At 33.4% G+C, this 16,419-nt stretch overlaps 2 protein-coding genes across 2 annotated transcripts; both read left to right on the top strand.

Annotated features, from left to right (window-relative positions):
* The first annotated feature begins 9,142 nt into the window (after nt 1-9,142).
* On the top strand, nt 9,143-9,571 carry LOC137825253 (uncharacterized). The gene is made up of 2 exons (XM_068630926.1): nt 9,143-9,158; nt 9,267-9,571. The coding sequence occupies exons 1-2, from the start codon at nt 9,143-9,145 to the stop codon at nt 9,569-9,571; spliced, it is 321 nt and encodes a 106-aa protein (XP_068487027.1).
* A 147-nt stretch (nt 9,572-9,718) lies between these two features.
* Nucleotides 9,719-14,089, top strand: LOC137825252 (uncharacterized). The gene is made up of 7 exons (XM_068630925.1): nt 9,719-9,957; nt 10,005-10,335; nt 10,841-11,646; nt 12,054-12,294; nt 12,764-13,231; nt 13,470-13,477; nt 14,056-14,089. The coding sequence occupies exons 1-7, from the start codon at nt 9,719-9,721 to the stop codon at nt 14,087-14,089; spliced, it is 2,127 nt and encodes a 708-aa protein (XP_068487026.1).
* The last annotated feature ends 2,330 nt before the right edge of the window (nt 14,090-16,419 follow it).

Raw genomic sequence — 16,419 nt, 5'->3', positions numbered from 1 at the left:
CTTTCTTTCTTTTTTTTCCTTGCTTTCTTTTTTTCTTTCTTTCTGGCTCTCTTTCTTTCTTTCTTTATTTCTTTCTTTCTCTCTTTCTTTTTTTTTCTTTTTCTCTCTCTTTCTTTCTTTTCTCTCTTTCTTTCTTTATTTCTCTCACTGTTTATTTTTTATCTCTTTCTTTTTTTATTTCTCTCACTGTTTCTTTTTTTATCTCTTTCTTTCTTTTTTCTTGTTTGTTTGTTTGTTTCTTACTTTCTTCTACTACTCAACTTTCACGACGATAGAAATTTAACAGATATACATAAATAATTTTAGATGAGTCAAAATTGAAAAACAAAAAATAACATATAAAAGAAAAATGATCAATTGTTAATCAACCTTTTTTTTTCTTCTTCTCTGATTTGAGTTTCGTTTCTTCTTTAAGCTTTTTCTATTCTTCTATTGGTAGTTGATGTTAAAGTTAGGATTGACTTGATGATAGATACAAAACAATAGTGGCTTTGCCAAGGTAGAGTTGTGTTGCTTGAAATGGAGTAGAGAGAAAGATTGGAAATGAAGGTTATTTTATTTAATATGTGAGATTTGGTATGAAACAGAGGAAAAGTATGCTCTTTCGTTCTTTCTTTCTCTTAAAATAAGGAATTAAGGGAAAAGGGTGGGGGAGTTAATTTGTGTATGAAAATTGTCCCATTAATATTAATTTAAAAAATTAAAAAAATATTTTTTAAGTAATTAATATGTATTTATAAAATACTCCATAGTACTAATAAAATTAGATATATTAAATAAGGGTAGAATAAAAACAAATTTGTATATCAGAAAAAAGTTATAAAGAAGAATCCTCTTTTTATATAGGTATATATTATTAATATTATCCTTAATATACTAAATATTATTAATACTATTAATATTATAGATATCATTATTCATATTAATAAAATTAATATTGTAAGAAAGAAAACAAGAAAGAAAAAAGAACGAAAGAATGAAATAGAACAGAGATGAATAAAAGAGAACAAAATATGAACAAAAGAGTAAAAGGAAGGTAAAAAATATGAGAATGAATATCTCTCTTTTCTTGTTATTGAAATCAAAACAAATGGTCCGAATATATACAAGTAGTACACTCATTCTAGGTTTAACTAAAGAGGAAAAGAACCAATAATTAAATACTAGAATCATAACACACAAAAACAAAATAAAGGTTATTCACCTCTATAAAGAGAATTAACTGATAATTAGAAAAGACACCCAATTATTTTCCTCTATAAAGAGAAACAACTGATAATTACAAAAGATACCCAACTAATATTAGGATCCTTCTACAACTCTGGTATCCGTATCCTTTAATACCCCGCCACAAGCTGGGGAGAAAATATTGATGAGACCTAGCTTGGAAAAAATATTCTTAAAAGATTGAGGACTTAAAGCTTTGGTATAAATGTCAGCCAGTTGCTCTGTGGTGGAAATGGGAAGCAAATGAATGAGACCCTTCTTTAGTTTTTCCTGGACCACGTGACAATCTATTTCTATATGTTTTGTACGCTCGTGAAACACTGGATTTGGTGCAATGTATCTTGCTGAGTCATTGTCACAATATAAAAGAGATGGTTGCTCAAAAGGAACTTTGAAATCTTGAAGAAGATAAGTTAGCCATTGAATTTCACATGTAACAGTGGCCATTGCCTTGTATTCAGCTTCACAAGAACTCTTTGATATTGTTCCTTGCTTCTTTGATTTCCAAGATATAAGAGAATTCCCAAGATACACACTAAAACTTGTCACTGATTGTCTTAATCACTACAGGTGCCCCGATCACTATCACAAAAGGCTTTCAGATGAACAAAGGTAGTGGAATAGAAAAATAAACCAAGACTTGGACCTCCTTTGATATATCTGAGAATTCTAATCGCTGCATTGTATTGAGCAATTGTAGGCTTAACAAGAAACTGAGAAATTTGTTGTACATAAAATGTTATGTCAGGTCGGGTATTAGTGAGATACATAAGTCTTCCAATCAATCTTCTATAGGCTTGAATATCTATGAAAGGAACACTTCCAGTAGAAGAGAATTTCTCATGATTATCAATAGGAGTGGGTGCAGGTTTGCAGGCTAAAAGACTGCATCTCTTAATGATTCCAATGCATATTTCCTTTGATTTATCATTATTCCTGTCTTACTTCTTGATACTTCTAGACAGAGAAAATATCTTAAATTCCCAAGATCTTTAATCTTGAATGTCTGATTCAAGGCTTGTTTGATTCGAGCAATTTGTTCTTTATCATTTCCTGCCAATATTATATCATCCACATATACCAATAATGTTGTAAAAGATCATTCAGAAGAATTAATGAATAAGGAATGATCATTCATAGATTGAGTATATCCCATAGAAAGCAAAAATGATGACAATTTGACAAATCATTCTCTATTGGCTTGCTTAAGGCCATATAAAGCCTTTTTTAGTTTACAAACTTTTCCTGGTGGAATAGAAGTCAATCCAGGAGGAGCAACCATGTATACATCTTCTTTCAAATCTCCATGTAAAAAGGCATTGTTTATGTCTAATTGTTTCAATTCCCAATTATAAATAGAAGCTAAAGAAAGAAGCAACCTTATGGTGGTCATCTTTGCTATTGGAGAGAAAGTATCAAGGTAGTCAATGCCTTCTGTTTGTGTATATCCCTTTGCCACTAACCTTGCTTTATACCTTTCAATTGTCCCATCAACCTTATATTTTATTTTGAATACCCATTTGCAACCTATGGCAGCTTTGTTCTTAGGCAGAAGAATAGTCTCCCAAGTTTAATTTGACTCTAAAGCAGATATCTCACATTGTATAGCTTTTCTCCAACAGTCATGTTTCACAGCTTTAGAATAAGTGTTTGGCTCAACATGTGAAGAAAGAGACATAACAACAGATTTGTAAGAAGGTGATAAATTGCTATAAGACAAAACAAAATTCAAAGGATATTTAACTCTTGAAGATGCACTGGAAACATTAAGATTACAATGATAATCCTTTAAATAATCAGGTGGTCTATTTATTCTTGTGCTCATTCAGACAGATGGATCTGATTCATAACTTTGTTTTATATCATGATTTTCATTGAGGTTTTGATCTATATGGGAACAATCTTCTTTTGAAACCTCAATTTCTCACTCACAATTATTATCACTTCTATTTTCAACATTATCACAAGGTGTATTATCACAAGGTGCAAGAATGGCTTGTTTTGGCTGACTTAAGACAAATTGATCTTCAGCAAACAAAATTTGATCAGTAATGTCAGAACTGTTAGTTTCATTGCTAGTATCTTGAACCCTTTGGTATAGAAAAACATGTTCATAAAAGACAACATCCCTAGACACAAAAATTTCTCTTGATTGAATATTCAACAAAATATATCCTTTTTCCCCCTTTGAAAACCAATAAAAACACATTTTGATGCCCTTGGATCAAATTTTCTTCTATTTGTTGACAAAGTGCTAGCATAACATAAAGAACCAAACACCTTTAATCCATTAAAATTTGCATCAGTTTTGAAAAGCATTTCATGAGGAGAAGAATAGTTTAAAACAGGTGTGAGAAGCATGTTTATAATATGCGCATCATGTATCACATAATATGACCAATATTGGGTAAATGAGATTGTATCATAAGAGCTCTTGCTACATCTAATAAATGACCATGTTTCCTTTCAACTATACTATTTTGTTGTGAAGTATTGACACATGATGTTTGATGTATTATTCCTTTACTGACAAAAATATTAGTCATGACAAACTCAGTTCCATTATCACTTCTTATTATTTTTATTGTTGTCTCAAACTGTGTTTGAACAAAAATAACAAAATGTTCCAAAACCTTAACAACTTCAGATTTTTGTTTCAAAAGAAAAATCCATGTGTATCTCGAATAGTCATCAACTTTGGTTAAGAAATATTTATGACCATGAATTGATGGTATTGAGTATGGTCCCCAAATATCTACATGAATGAAATCAAAACATTTTTTTGATTTAGATGTACTAATAGGAAAAGAAAGTCTTTTTTGCTTTGCAAAATGACAAACATCATAAACAAAAGATTTGTTATATTTAACATAAGCAAATTTATTCCTGATAACATCAATACATTTATTCGAAATATGACCTAATCGAAAATGCCAAAGAGTTTCTAGATCACTAGCACTGACATTAACATTATTGATGATGTGTGTAGATTCAAGGGGTTTAATTTGAAATTTCTGGTAAGATGGGATCCTGAGTATATAAAGTCTATCTTGCATTTTAGCAGAACCAATTATTTTCAAGGAGTTTTTGTCTTGAATGCGACAACCATTAGAATCAAAGGTAAGAACACAAGATAGTATATCAATCAATTTTGTTACTGAAAGAAGATTAAAAGTGAAGCAAGGAATATACAAAACATTGTTTATGACATGATTTTGATTGGGAAAAACACATCCAGAATAATTGGCAATGACTTGATTTCCATTTGGTAATTTGACATAAATAGGATCAATTTGATGATACGAAGTGAAGTAAGTTAAGGATGAACAAATGTGATCAATAGCACCACTATCAATAATCCAAGAACTAAAAGAAGAAATAAAGTTATTACCAGTTTGTGTTGTCATGTTGGAAGGAATAACAGAGACTTGACTAGAAACATTGTCACTGAATTTGACTTGTTGTAAAAGAGCTAACAATGTTTGATACTACTCAGGAGTAAAACCAATTTGTTGAGACTCCACTTCTGACTTTGAACCTTCATGATTTTGCTCATTATTGTTAAAATTTGTATTGTGAAAGGCTGCATGACTTTGATGATGGTTCTGATTTTTAAATTTGACATGAGGTAGGCAACCATGTTTTTTATAGCATGTATCAATGGTATGCCCTGTCTTTCCACAATAACTGCAAATTTTGGAAGTATATCCTCCTCCATAGCTTCCTTTTCCATATCCACCACCCATGCCATAGGTCGTAGCATTGTTATTATAACCTCCTTTGCTAGTAGCAATCATTGCCTTGGATTGATCACCAAAAACTTGTCTCTCTTGTTGTGTAATGAGAGAGTAAACTCTATTCAAGGATGAATTATCTGATGAACTAACATGGTAAGGTGAACAAAGATCTTGTGAGGGATCAACAACTTCACCCATAGATAAATGTAGCAACCAGAGCTCTAATCAGAGCTCTGATACCATATTATGAAATAGAACAGAGATGAATAAAAGAGAACAAAAGATGAACACAAGAGTAAAAGGAAGGTAAAAGATATGAGAATGAATATCTCTCTTTTCTTGTTATTGAAATAAAAACAAATGGTCAAAATATATACAAGTATTACACTTATTCTAGACTTAACTAAAGAGGAAAAAAATCAATAATTAAAGACTAGAATCATAACACACAAAGACAAAATAAAGGTTATTCACCTCTATAAAGAGAAATAACTGATAATTAGAAAAGACATCCAATTATATTCCTCTATAAAGAGAAACAATTGATAATTAGAAAAGACACCCAATTAATATTAGGATCCTTCTATAACTCTGGTATCCGTATCCTTTAATAATATTATAGATATCATTATTCATATTAATAAAATTAATATTGTAAGAAAGAAAACAAGAAAGAAAAAAGAACGAAAGAAGCAAGCAAGAAAGCAAGCATGAAATAAAGAAAACAATCAAGAAAGAAAGCAAGCAAGAAAGAAAGAAAGCAAGCAAGAAAGAAATAAATAAATAAAGCAAGAATGAAACAAAGAAAGCAAGAAAAGAAGAAGAAAGAAAGCATGCAAGAAAGAAACCAAGAAAGAAAGAAAACAAGAAAGAAAGCAAGCAAGCAAGAAAGAAGGTAGACAAGAATGAGAGAAAGAGAGAAAGAAAGATCGAAAGAAAGAAGAAGAAAGAGAAAGAGAAAGAAAAAGAGAGAGAAAGAAAGAAAGAGGGAGAGAAAGAGAGAAAAAGGGAGAGAAATAGAGAAAAAGAAAAAGAAAGAAATAGAGAAAGAAAGAAAGAAATTTCTTTCTTGCTTCCTTTCTTTCTTGTTTGCTTGCTTTCTTTCTTTCTCTCTTTCTTTCTTTCTTTCTTTTTGTCTTTCTTTCTTTTCTTTTTTTTCTTCCTCTCTTTCTTTCTTTCTTTCTTTCTCTCTTTCTTTCTCTCGTTCTCTCTTTCTTTCTCTCTTTTTTTTTCTCTCTTTCTCTGTCTCTTTCTTTCTCCCTCTCTTTCTTTCTCTCTTTCTTTCTTTATCTTTCTTTATTTATTTCATTGTTTCTTTTTTTATCTCTTTCTTTCTTTCTTTTTTCTTTCTTGCTTTCTTTCTTTCTTTCTTTCTTTCTTTCTTTCTTTCTTTCTTTCTTTCTTTCTTTCTTATTTTCTTATACTACTAAACTTTCACGACGATAGAAATATAACATACACATACATAAATAATCTTGGATGAGTCGAAATTGAAAAACAAAAAATAACATGTAAAAGAAAAATGATGAATTGTTAATCAACCTGTTTTTTTCTTCTTCTCTGGTTTGAGATTGTTTTCTTCTTCTAGCTTTTTCTATTCTTCTATTGGTAGTTGTTGTTAAAGTTAGGATTGACTTGATGATAGATACAAAAGAATAGTGGCTTTGCCAAGGTAGAGTTGCGTTGCTTGAAATGGAGTAGAGAGAAAGGTTGGAAATGGAGGTTATTTTATTTGATATGTGAGATTTGGTGTGGATTAGAGGGAGAGTATGCTCTTTCTTTCTTTCTCTTAAAATAAGGAATTAAGGGAAGAGGGTGAGGAAGTTAGTTTGTTTACAAAAATTGTCCCATTAATATTAATGTAAAAAATTAAAAAAATATTTTTTAAGTAATTAATATGAAATGATAAAATACTCCATTGTACTAATAACATGAGATATATTAAATAAAGGTAGAATAAAAAAATTATGTATACCAGAAAACAGTTATAAAGAGGAATCCTCTTTATATATAGGTGTACTGACCAGTACTCGATTATCAGTAGTTTTTTAGCATGCTCGGTGCTTTTGTGCCGTGGGAGGCCAGCTCTGTTGGTAGGTGTGGGTGAGGCCTGTACGGATGGACCTTTTCCAGGATAGGCCCAAAGCACGTGGAAGGGTTGTTACACAAAGTAATTTTATATATACACATGTTTATAGATAGGTTTGGGGCGGTGAGCATAATCTTGTTATTATTGTTTATATTTGTTGTTAGTATGTGGAAATATTTTTTCTGTTGCATGTTTCTGTTACATATCTGTTACACGTGGTTAGTTGCTATTAACCCTAGGAAGATAGGGAGATGCATTGGTAACAGAAAGTGGGCCTGCGTATAGCACCTGAAGGTCATTTGGTGCCCGTGGGAAGTAGTTTTTTTTGTTATATATAAAAGTTTAATATGATTATTTTCGGTTAAGATTTGCTTATCTCTAGGGAGAGTTGTTGCATGTTGCATGTGCGACAATAAAAGGAGAGTTAGTGTCCAGCTAAAGGTACGCTGTTTTTGATACACTTTTTTAACTTGTTGCTTTTGGTGAATCCTAGCTCACTTGATCGTCAGAGAGTAATCAATTGGTAGGGTGCCCTCTGTCTAAACGGAGCCTTATACTAGAACAGGGAGACTTGTGTTGAAGATGGATGAAGCTCATCTCTACCTTGCCTTAGTGTGTTTGATGTAGTTTTTAGCTAGTTTGCTTTGAAGGTTGCAATGTGCCTTAAATGATTTTGTACTTTAGGTTTGTGTGTATTCAAGGTTGCCTTTTGCTGCATGACCCATTCTAGATGCCAAATCAAGGTAGTAAGATCAAGCACATAATGAGGTTAAATGGTTTTGGAAAAGTTTTTTAAATTTTTCTTAAAAGGTTTGATTCAGTACAAAAATAAATCTGTTTACTTGAGAAACAATAGGTTTATTTTTGCCCTGTTGAAAGGTTTTTCGAAATTCAGTTAGGGCACCAAATGTAAAGCTCGGTCTGTTATTTCAGTTAAGCTGAGCTGGCAGTTTTGTCAACATTTAACCTGTTGTTTTTAGAATCAATCTGTTGTTCTTATAACTGCTCTGAAACTGTTTTTTGAAAAGTGGTTAAGAACTGTTCTCTATAAAATAAAATGTCTTTCTCACATGAAGGTGTGCTGAGAAATCACAGTTTGAACGGAGATAAAACATTTCTTGTGTGAGAAAGAGAATTAAAAAGGTTTTGCAAGGGTTTTTCAATAGAAAAATAGATGTGTGCTTGTTCTTGAAGAACCTTGTGCTGGATGAAGGTGTTGGTACTGTCTTGGAGCAAATAGAACAACTGATTTATGTTCTTGCAACACAATTTCAGGTGTAATCTTTCCCTTATTCATTCTTGTAATAGGTATAAGTGTTAGTCACTCTTTGATAGTGTTTCTTGGAGTGCAAGGAGTGCTAAAATAATGTTTTTCAGCCTTGCCTGTTGAAGTTCTTGAAGGGTTCAAGAACTGCTGTGTATGCTGTAATTGATTGTATCTGTTTTAGTGGATTCCATCTTGGAGTAAGGTGAATTGGACGTAGCTCTTGATGAGTGAACCAGTATAAAAATTCTTTTGTGTTTCTCTTCTCATCCCTGCAATTATTTCTGAGTTTTCACATAATCTGTCAAGAAAGGAATCTGTTCTTTTGAATCTAAATCTGTTAACTCTGAACCTGATTAAATCTGTCATTCCAGCTTGTTAATCAATCTTCAAAACATAAATGAAGCTGCTGTGTGAATCTGTAATATGGTTAAAGTGTGAATTGTTTTCCTTGACTGAAATGTGACATTTGTCCATTCCTCTAGAGGCTTTGTGTTAAGTGAAATTGATTAATCTTGTGATACAATATGCAACTTTATAAGCTATAAAAGTTAATCAATTTGTTTTTGCTATTCCTGCTGGTTGATCTAAACCTTGTTGATCAAGTTCTGTTTGTGCTAAAGTCATTTGTAAAAACAATCTGTTTCATTTAAAATCAATCTGTTCTTTTCACCTCTGTTACACTGTAAATCAGTTTCTTTTGCGAAAATTTGATAAGCTCAATTCACCCCTCCCCTCTTGAACTTAGACACTGTTTAACTCTAACAATTGGTATCAAGAGCTAGGGCTTGTATTTTGCTCAAGTGTATGATGTCTGAGTTTAAAATGCCTTTTGCTAAAGGTGCGTCTATTAATAGACCTCCTATGTTTGGTGGTTTTAACTATGCTTTCTGGAAAATTAGGATGAAATTTTTTATGGAGTTTATTGATATGGGTATTTGCGATGCAGTGGTCAGTGGACCTTTTATACCTATGCAAGTTGTCAAAGAAGAAACTGTGAAGAAGCCTTGGTCTGAATGGAATGAAACTGAAAGGAAGAAGGCTCACTCCTTAGCCAAGAACATCATCACCTCTGCACTGAATATGGATGAATTCTTTAGAGTGTCCCAATGCAACTCAGCTAAGGAGATGTGGGAAGTACTGGAGGTAACTCATAAAGGCACAGATGATGTGAAACGAGCAAGGAAGCATTCACTCATTCAGGAATTCGAACTGTTCAGAATGCAATCAGAAGAGAGTATTGCAGATGTGTAGAAACGATTTACACATATTGTAAATCACCTCACCGGTCTTGGTAAATTCTTTGACAAGGAAGAGCTCAACATAAAGGTGCTGTAATGCCTTGATAGAAGCTGGCAGCCTAAGGTAACAACAATCTCAGAATCCAGAGATTTATCCAAGATGTCCACTACGACACTCTTTGGAAAGCTGATGGAGCATGAACTAGAGCTGAAAAGATTGAAAGAACAAGAAACTGAGGAGAAGAGAGCCAAAGGAATTGCCTTGAAAACTACCATGGAACATGATACAAGTGAGGAAGAAGAGAATCCTGAACATGATGCGACATTGAGTCTGCTCACCAGAAAATTCAACAGATTTCTTAGAAAGAAAAACCGTGACAGAACTCAACAAAGAAAGAGGTATTCTAAATCAATGATTCAAACTCTTCTAATTACACTTGCTTTAGATGTGGTAAACCAGGTCATATAAAGGTTGATTGTCCAAACAATCAAAACAAAGAAAAATCAGCAAGCAAGAAGAGTGAAAGAAGCAAAGGCAAAAGAGTATACATATCTTGGGAAGAAAATGATGTATCCTCATCTAGTGATTCCTCAACCGAAAGTGAAGAAGCAAATCTGTGCTTCATGGTGAACGATGAAGAATCTAACTCTGATTCAGTAAGTGATTTTTCCACTGATTCTAAAAATTATGATCAGCTGTTAATTGCCTTTAAGGAAACACATGATGAAGCAAACAAATTAGCCGTCATTTGCAACAAATTGAATAGAGTAAATAGGGTACTTGAACCTAAGGTCAAAGCTCTTGAGGAAGAACTGCACAAAGCTAAAACTGAATTTGTTAGCCTTGAATTAACATGTTTGCATGCATCAATAAAAACCTATGATAATTGTAAGAAGCTGGAAAAACAGGTTGAATATTTGTTAAAAACACTCTCAAATTTCACCAAAGGAAGAGAAAATCTTGAAACTTTATTAGGTTCACAGAATGCTGTTTTTAATAGAAATGGTATAGGATATAATCCTGAAATGAAAAGCAATGTGAAAAAGTTGTCCAGTTTTTTTGTTCCTTCCAAAACAGGTTTTTCCTCTTTTAGCTTTTCAAATACAATGCATTCCACAACTTGTTTTTACTGTATGAAGTCTGGACATATATCTAGAACATGTAAAACTAGAAGGTACCTTGTTCCTAAAGGATTGGCCAAATGGCTTCCTAAGGAAAGGTATTAATCATGTTGGACCCTAGACTAAAAGGGGTACCATATGTGCTAAATCTGTTTTGCAGAAGAATAGCAGGAAAAATCAGTGGTACCTGGACAGTAGGTGCTCGAAGCACATGACAGGTAATTTGACTCAATTCATAAGCCTAAAACTCAAAGCTGAAGGACATGTCACATATGGAGACAACAATAGAGGAAGAATTCTTGGAAGAGGAGATGTTGGTACTAAAGACTCGACCACTATTGATAATGTACTGTATGTTGAAGGGCTAAAGCATAGTCTTCTAAGCATTAGCCAACTGTGTGACAAGGGATACAAGGTTAATTTCGAAGCTAACACTTGTACAATCTCAAATGAAATTTCTGGTAAGGTACATTTCACAGGTATAAGGGTAAACAACATCTATCTCTTAGATATTATGAATAGCTGTTCTGAAAATGAGTGTTTGTTGTCTAAAAGTGATGATTCATGGCTATGGCATAAGAGGCTAGCTCATATCCATACAAATAATTTGAATAAGCTGAAATCTAAGGAACTTGTTTCTGGTTTACCAAACACAAAATTTCAAAATGACAGATTGTGTGATGCATGTGTAAAGGGCAAACAAATAAGAACCTCTTTTAAAACAAAGGATGTGATTTCTACAAATAATGTTTTGGATGTTCTGCATATGGATTTGTTTGGACCTTCTAGAACTGCTAGTTTGGCTGGAAACCTTTATGCTTTGGTAATTGTTGATGACTTCTCAAGATATACATGGAATTTGTTTCTTGCTTCTAAAAATGATGCATATAAAGCCTTTAAGAAACTAGCTAAGGTTCTGCATAATGAAAATGAAAATAGAATAAAACAGATTCGTAGTGATCATGGGTAGAGTTTCAAAATGCAATATTTGATAAGAATTGTGAAAAACATGGGATCACACATAGCTATTCTGCTCCTAGAACACCCCAACAAAATGGTGTAGTTGAAAGGAAGAATAGATCATTAGAGGAGTTAACTAGGACCATGTTAAATGAATCTGGTTTACCTAAATAGTTTTGGGCAGATTCAGTATACACTGCCTCTTATGTGCTTAACAGAACCTTGATTAGACCTATTCTTAAGAAAACTCCCTATGAATTGTATAAAGGTAGGAAGCCTAGCATTAGTCATCTTAGGGTTTTTGGTTGCAAATGCTTTGTTCTACATAATGGTAAAGATAATATGGGGAAATTTGATCCTAAATCAGATGAAGGAATACATATTGGATATGCTATAAATGGACATGCTTATAGAGTGTATAACAAAAGATTGCTTGCAGTAGAAGAATCTATACATGTTGTATTTGATGAAACAGATTGTATTGTGCCTAAACCTGTTCTGGATGAACCTGGTGTGGATGATTTAAGAACCATCTTGCAAAAGAGTAAATCTAGTGAGTTTGGTGCAACTAATCCAAATACTGTCAAAGAATCTACTGTGAATGCAGGATTGCCTAAAGAATGGAAGACTCCAAGGGATCTCACACTTGACAATGTAATTGGAAAAATTGAGAAAGGAGTCTCAACAAGGAATTCACCTAATAATTTCTGCAGAAAAGTGGCCTTTGTTTCACAGACTGAGCCTAAAAGTCTGGAAGAAGCACTACAAGATAGCAATTGGATAACAACAATGCAGGAAGAACTGAACAAGTTTTGAATACAATGAAGTATGGACCTTGGTTCCAAGAAGACATGAGATGAATATCATAGGAACCAAATGGGTGTACAAGAATAAGATGGATGAACATGGGGCTATCACTAGAAATAAAGCAAGGCTGGTTGCTAAAGGCTATAACCAAGAAGAGGGAATAGATTTTGGTGAAACCTATGCACCAGTAGCACGTCTTGAAGCTGTCAGATTACTCTTAGCATTTTCCAGCATACAAGGATTCAAGTTGTTTCAAATGGATGTTAAGAGTGCATTCTTGAATGGTTACATTAATGAAGAAGTGTTTGTATCTCAGCCTCCAAGGTTTGAAGACCACAAAAATCCAGAACATGTGTACAAGCTCAAGAAGGCTTTATATGGATTAAAACAGGTACCTAGACAATGGTGTGAGAGGCTAAGTGAATTTCTGCTCTCTCAAGGATACAATTGTGGCAATTCTGATAAAACTCTGTTCATAAAGAAGAAAAGAGAAGACATTATACTTGTGCAAGTTTATGTGGATGATATCATCTTTGGATCCACAAATGAAGAAATGTGTGAAGCTTTTGTTGCTACAATGAAGAGTGAATTTGAGATGTCAATGTTAGGAGAGATGAATTTCTTCCTTGGACTACAAGTAAAACAACTCAAGGATGGAATCTTCATCAATCAAGCAAAGTACTACAAGGAGTTGCTTAAGAAATTTGATATTGATCAATGCAAAGCAATCAACACTCCTATTTCAACAAGCTACCAGCTGGATCAAGATTGTGCAGGAAAATCAGTGGATCAATCAAAATACATAGGCTTAATTGGTTCCTTATTATACTTAACTGCTAGCAGGCCTGACATTATGTTTGCTGTATGTTTATGTGCTAGATACCAATCTGATCCAAAGGAATCACACTACAATGCAGCAAAGAGAATTCTGAAATACTTGCAAGGGTCTAAGGATGTTGGACTATGGTATCCTAACAATGTTTCCTTAAACTTAATTGGTTTTTCAGATTCTGACTTTGCAGGTTGCAAGGTTGATAGGAAAAGCACAAGTGGGACTTGTCACATGCTTGGATCAAGTCTAATATCTTGGCATTGCAAGAAACAAGCTTGTGTTGCTCTCTCTACAGTAGAGGCAGAATACATAGCTGCTGGAAGTTGTTGTGCTCAAACCTTATGGCTAAGGCAACAACTAAGTGACTTTGGGATTCTCTTAAACAAGATACCTATAAATTGTGATAACACTAGTGCTATAAATCTGCCTAAGATTCATGTCATGCATTCAAGAACTAAACATATTGAAATTAGACATCACTTTCTAAGAGAGCATATAGCTAATGGAACTTGTGATATCAAATTCATTGGCACTGAATTTCAATTGGCTGATCTTTTTACTAAACCTCTTGCTAAAGATAGGTTTTATTTTCTTCTAAATGAATTGGGCATCATTAGCTTAAATTGTCCTTTGTAGTAAAAATTTCAATCTGTTATTTTATATTTTAACGTGTTCTCTCTCTGTTTCAGAATCACAGTCGTGATTAGGAAAGAGAAAATATTTACTTTTCTCTCTCTCCTTGATCTTTGACTGCTTTTACGGTTATTAACCAACAGGTCTATGACAGTCATATGTGGATATTCTAACTGATTTGATATCTTAGATGTGCAACAGATTTGATTTGCTAAACTGAAATATGGTTTCAATATATTCTTGCGTCAATCAACACCTGCACTTGATGTACCGTACAAGAATAAAATCTGTAGTATATTTGATTGAATTGATTTTTTTTTTTAAAACTCGTGATTCTTGAAATCTGATTTAAGCCCTATATAAATCTGGTATTGATCAATTGTTTTTCACTCTCTCTCATTCCTACTACAAGTTGTCCAGGTTCAAAACATTTACAATATTAATTTCTGTTTTCTTTGATCATGTGAATTGTTACGGATTCTCTCTCGCTGGGATTGTCTTTTGATAAACAGGTGCAGGTAACAACAGATAAAGCATGGCATCTTCGTCACACAGAAAGAAGAAGTCCAAAGAGCAACCTAACAGCAGCCAAGGCATTCTGGAAAATTGGTTTGCTGGTGATTCTGAAGCTATGACAAGGTTCATACATGAGACAAGCAGAAAGCAAGTAAATGTGCCCAAGGTGCTGGAATTCTCATGGTTGAAGGAAGAAAATCTGACTGAAGTGAAAACCCTGGTCAAGCATAAAAAACTGAAAAGCTTCTTGGAAATGACTGGAAATGTCTATCAAGATCTAGTGAAGGTGTTCTACAGCAACCTTATTCAAGATGGCAAGAATTTTGTTTCCCATGTTGAAGGAGTTCAGGAGCAGCTAGCTGAGCTCTACCACTATAACAAGTGATCCTTTCAAAGTCTTTATCCTTTATTTCTTGTTGAACAATTGGGTTTTCTGTGTTTGTTTTTCTTTTCTGCACTGGTTTCATTCTGTTTTGTTTTGTAATAGACCTATAAACTGGTTTTAGTTTGAACTATTATGCATGTCTATGGTGTGCTTCTTTTATTCCATGTTCTACTCTGTTTGATGAACCCAAAGGGGGAGAAGGATAGATGAAAGATTGCTCACATAAGTTGATGATTTGGTTCAATTTGCAGGGAGGTAGCACAAAACTCATATACTGCTATATTCTGGTTTTATTTCTAAATGTTGTTGTGCAGTTTTTTGGAAGCTAGTGCAGTGCAAGTTTTGATCATCAAAGTATGCAAAGCAAAGGGGTTTTTGTCTCCATCAAACAATGGGAGATTGTTGAAGATGGATGAAGCTCATCTCTACCTTGCCTTAGTGTGTTTGATGTAGTTTTTAACTAGTTTGCTTTGAAGGTTGCAATGTGTCTTAGATGATCTTGTACTTTAGGTTTGTGTGTATTCAAGGTTGCCTTTTGTTGCATGACCCATCCTAGATGCCAAATCAAGGTAGTAAGATCAAGCACATAATGAGGTTAAATGGTTTTGGAAAAGTTTTTTAAAGTTTTCTTAAAAGGTTTGATTCAGTACAAAAATAAATCTGTTTACTTGCAAAACAATAGGTTTATTTTTGGTCTGTTGAAAGGTTTTTCGAAATTCAGTTAGGGCACCAAAGGTAAAGCTCAGTCCGTTATTTCAGTTAAGCTGAGCTGGCAGTTTTGTCAACATTTAACCTGTTGTTTTTAGAATCAATCTGTTGTTCTTATAACTGCTTTGAAACTGTTTTTTGAAAAGTGGTTAAGAACTGTTCTCTATAAAATAAAATGCCTTTCTCACATGTAGGTGTGCTGAGAAATCACAGTTTGAACGGAGATAAAACATTTCTTGTGTGAGAAAGAGAATTAAAAAGGTTTTGCAAAGGTTTTTCAATAGAAAAATAGATGTGTGCTTGTTCTTGAAGAACCTTGTGCTGGATGAAGGTGTTGGTACTGTCTTGGAGCAAATAGAACAACTGATTTATGTTCTTGCAACACAATTTCAGGTGTAATCTTTCCCTTATTCATTCTTGTAATAGGTATAAGTGTTAGTCACTCTTTGATAGTGTTTCTTGGAGTGCAAGGCGTGCTGAAATAGTGTTTTTCAGCCTTGCTTGTTGAAGTTGTTGAAGGGTTCAAGAACTGTTGTGTATGCTGTAATTGATTGTATCTGTTTTAGTGGATTCCACCTTGGAGTAAGGTGAATTGGACGTAGCTCTTGATGAGTGAACCAGTATAAAAATTCTCTTGTGTTTCTCTTCTCATCCCTGCAATTATTTCTGAGTTTTCACATAATCTGTCAAGAAAGGAATCTGTTCTTTTGAATCTAAATTTGTTAACTCTGGACATGATTAAATATGCCATTCCAGCTTGTTAATCAATCTTCAAAACATAAATGAAGCTGCTGTGTGAATCTGTAATATGGCTAAAGTGTGAATTGTTTTCCTTGACTGAACTGTGACATTTGTCCATTCCTCTAGAGGCTTTGTGTTAAGTAAAATTGATTAATCT

Source organism: Phaseolus vulgaris, chromosome 8 (genome assembly GCF_000499845.2).
Source record: "Phaseolus vulgaris cultivar G19833 chromosome 8, P. vulgaris v2.0, whole genome shotgun sequence".
Classification (NCBI taxonomy): Eukaryota; Viridiplantae; Streptophyta; class Magnoliopsida; order Fabales; family Fabaceae; genus Phaseolus; species Phaseolus vulgaris.
The sequence above is the reverse complement of the archived record's forward strand: the minus strand, read 5'-3'. Positions and strand labels throughout refer to the sequence as shown.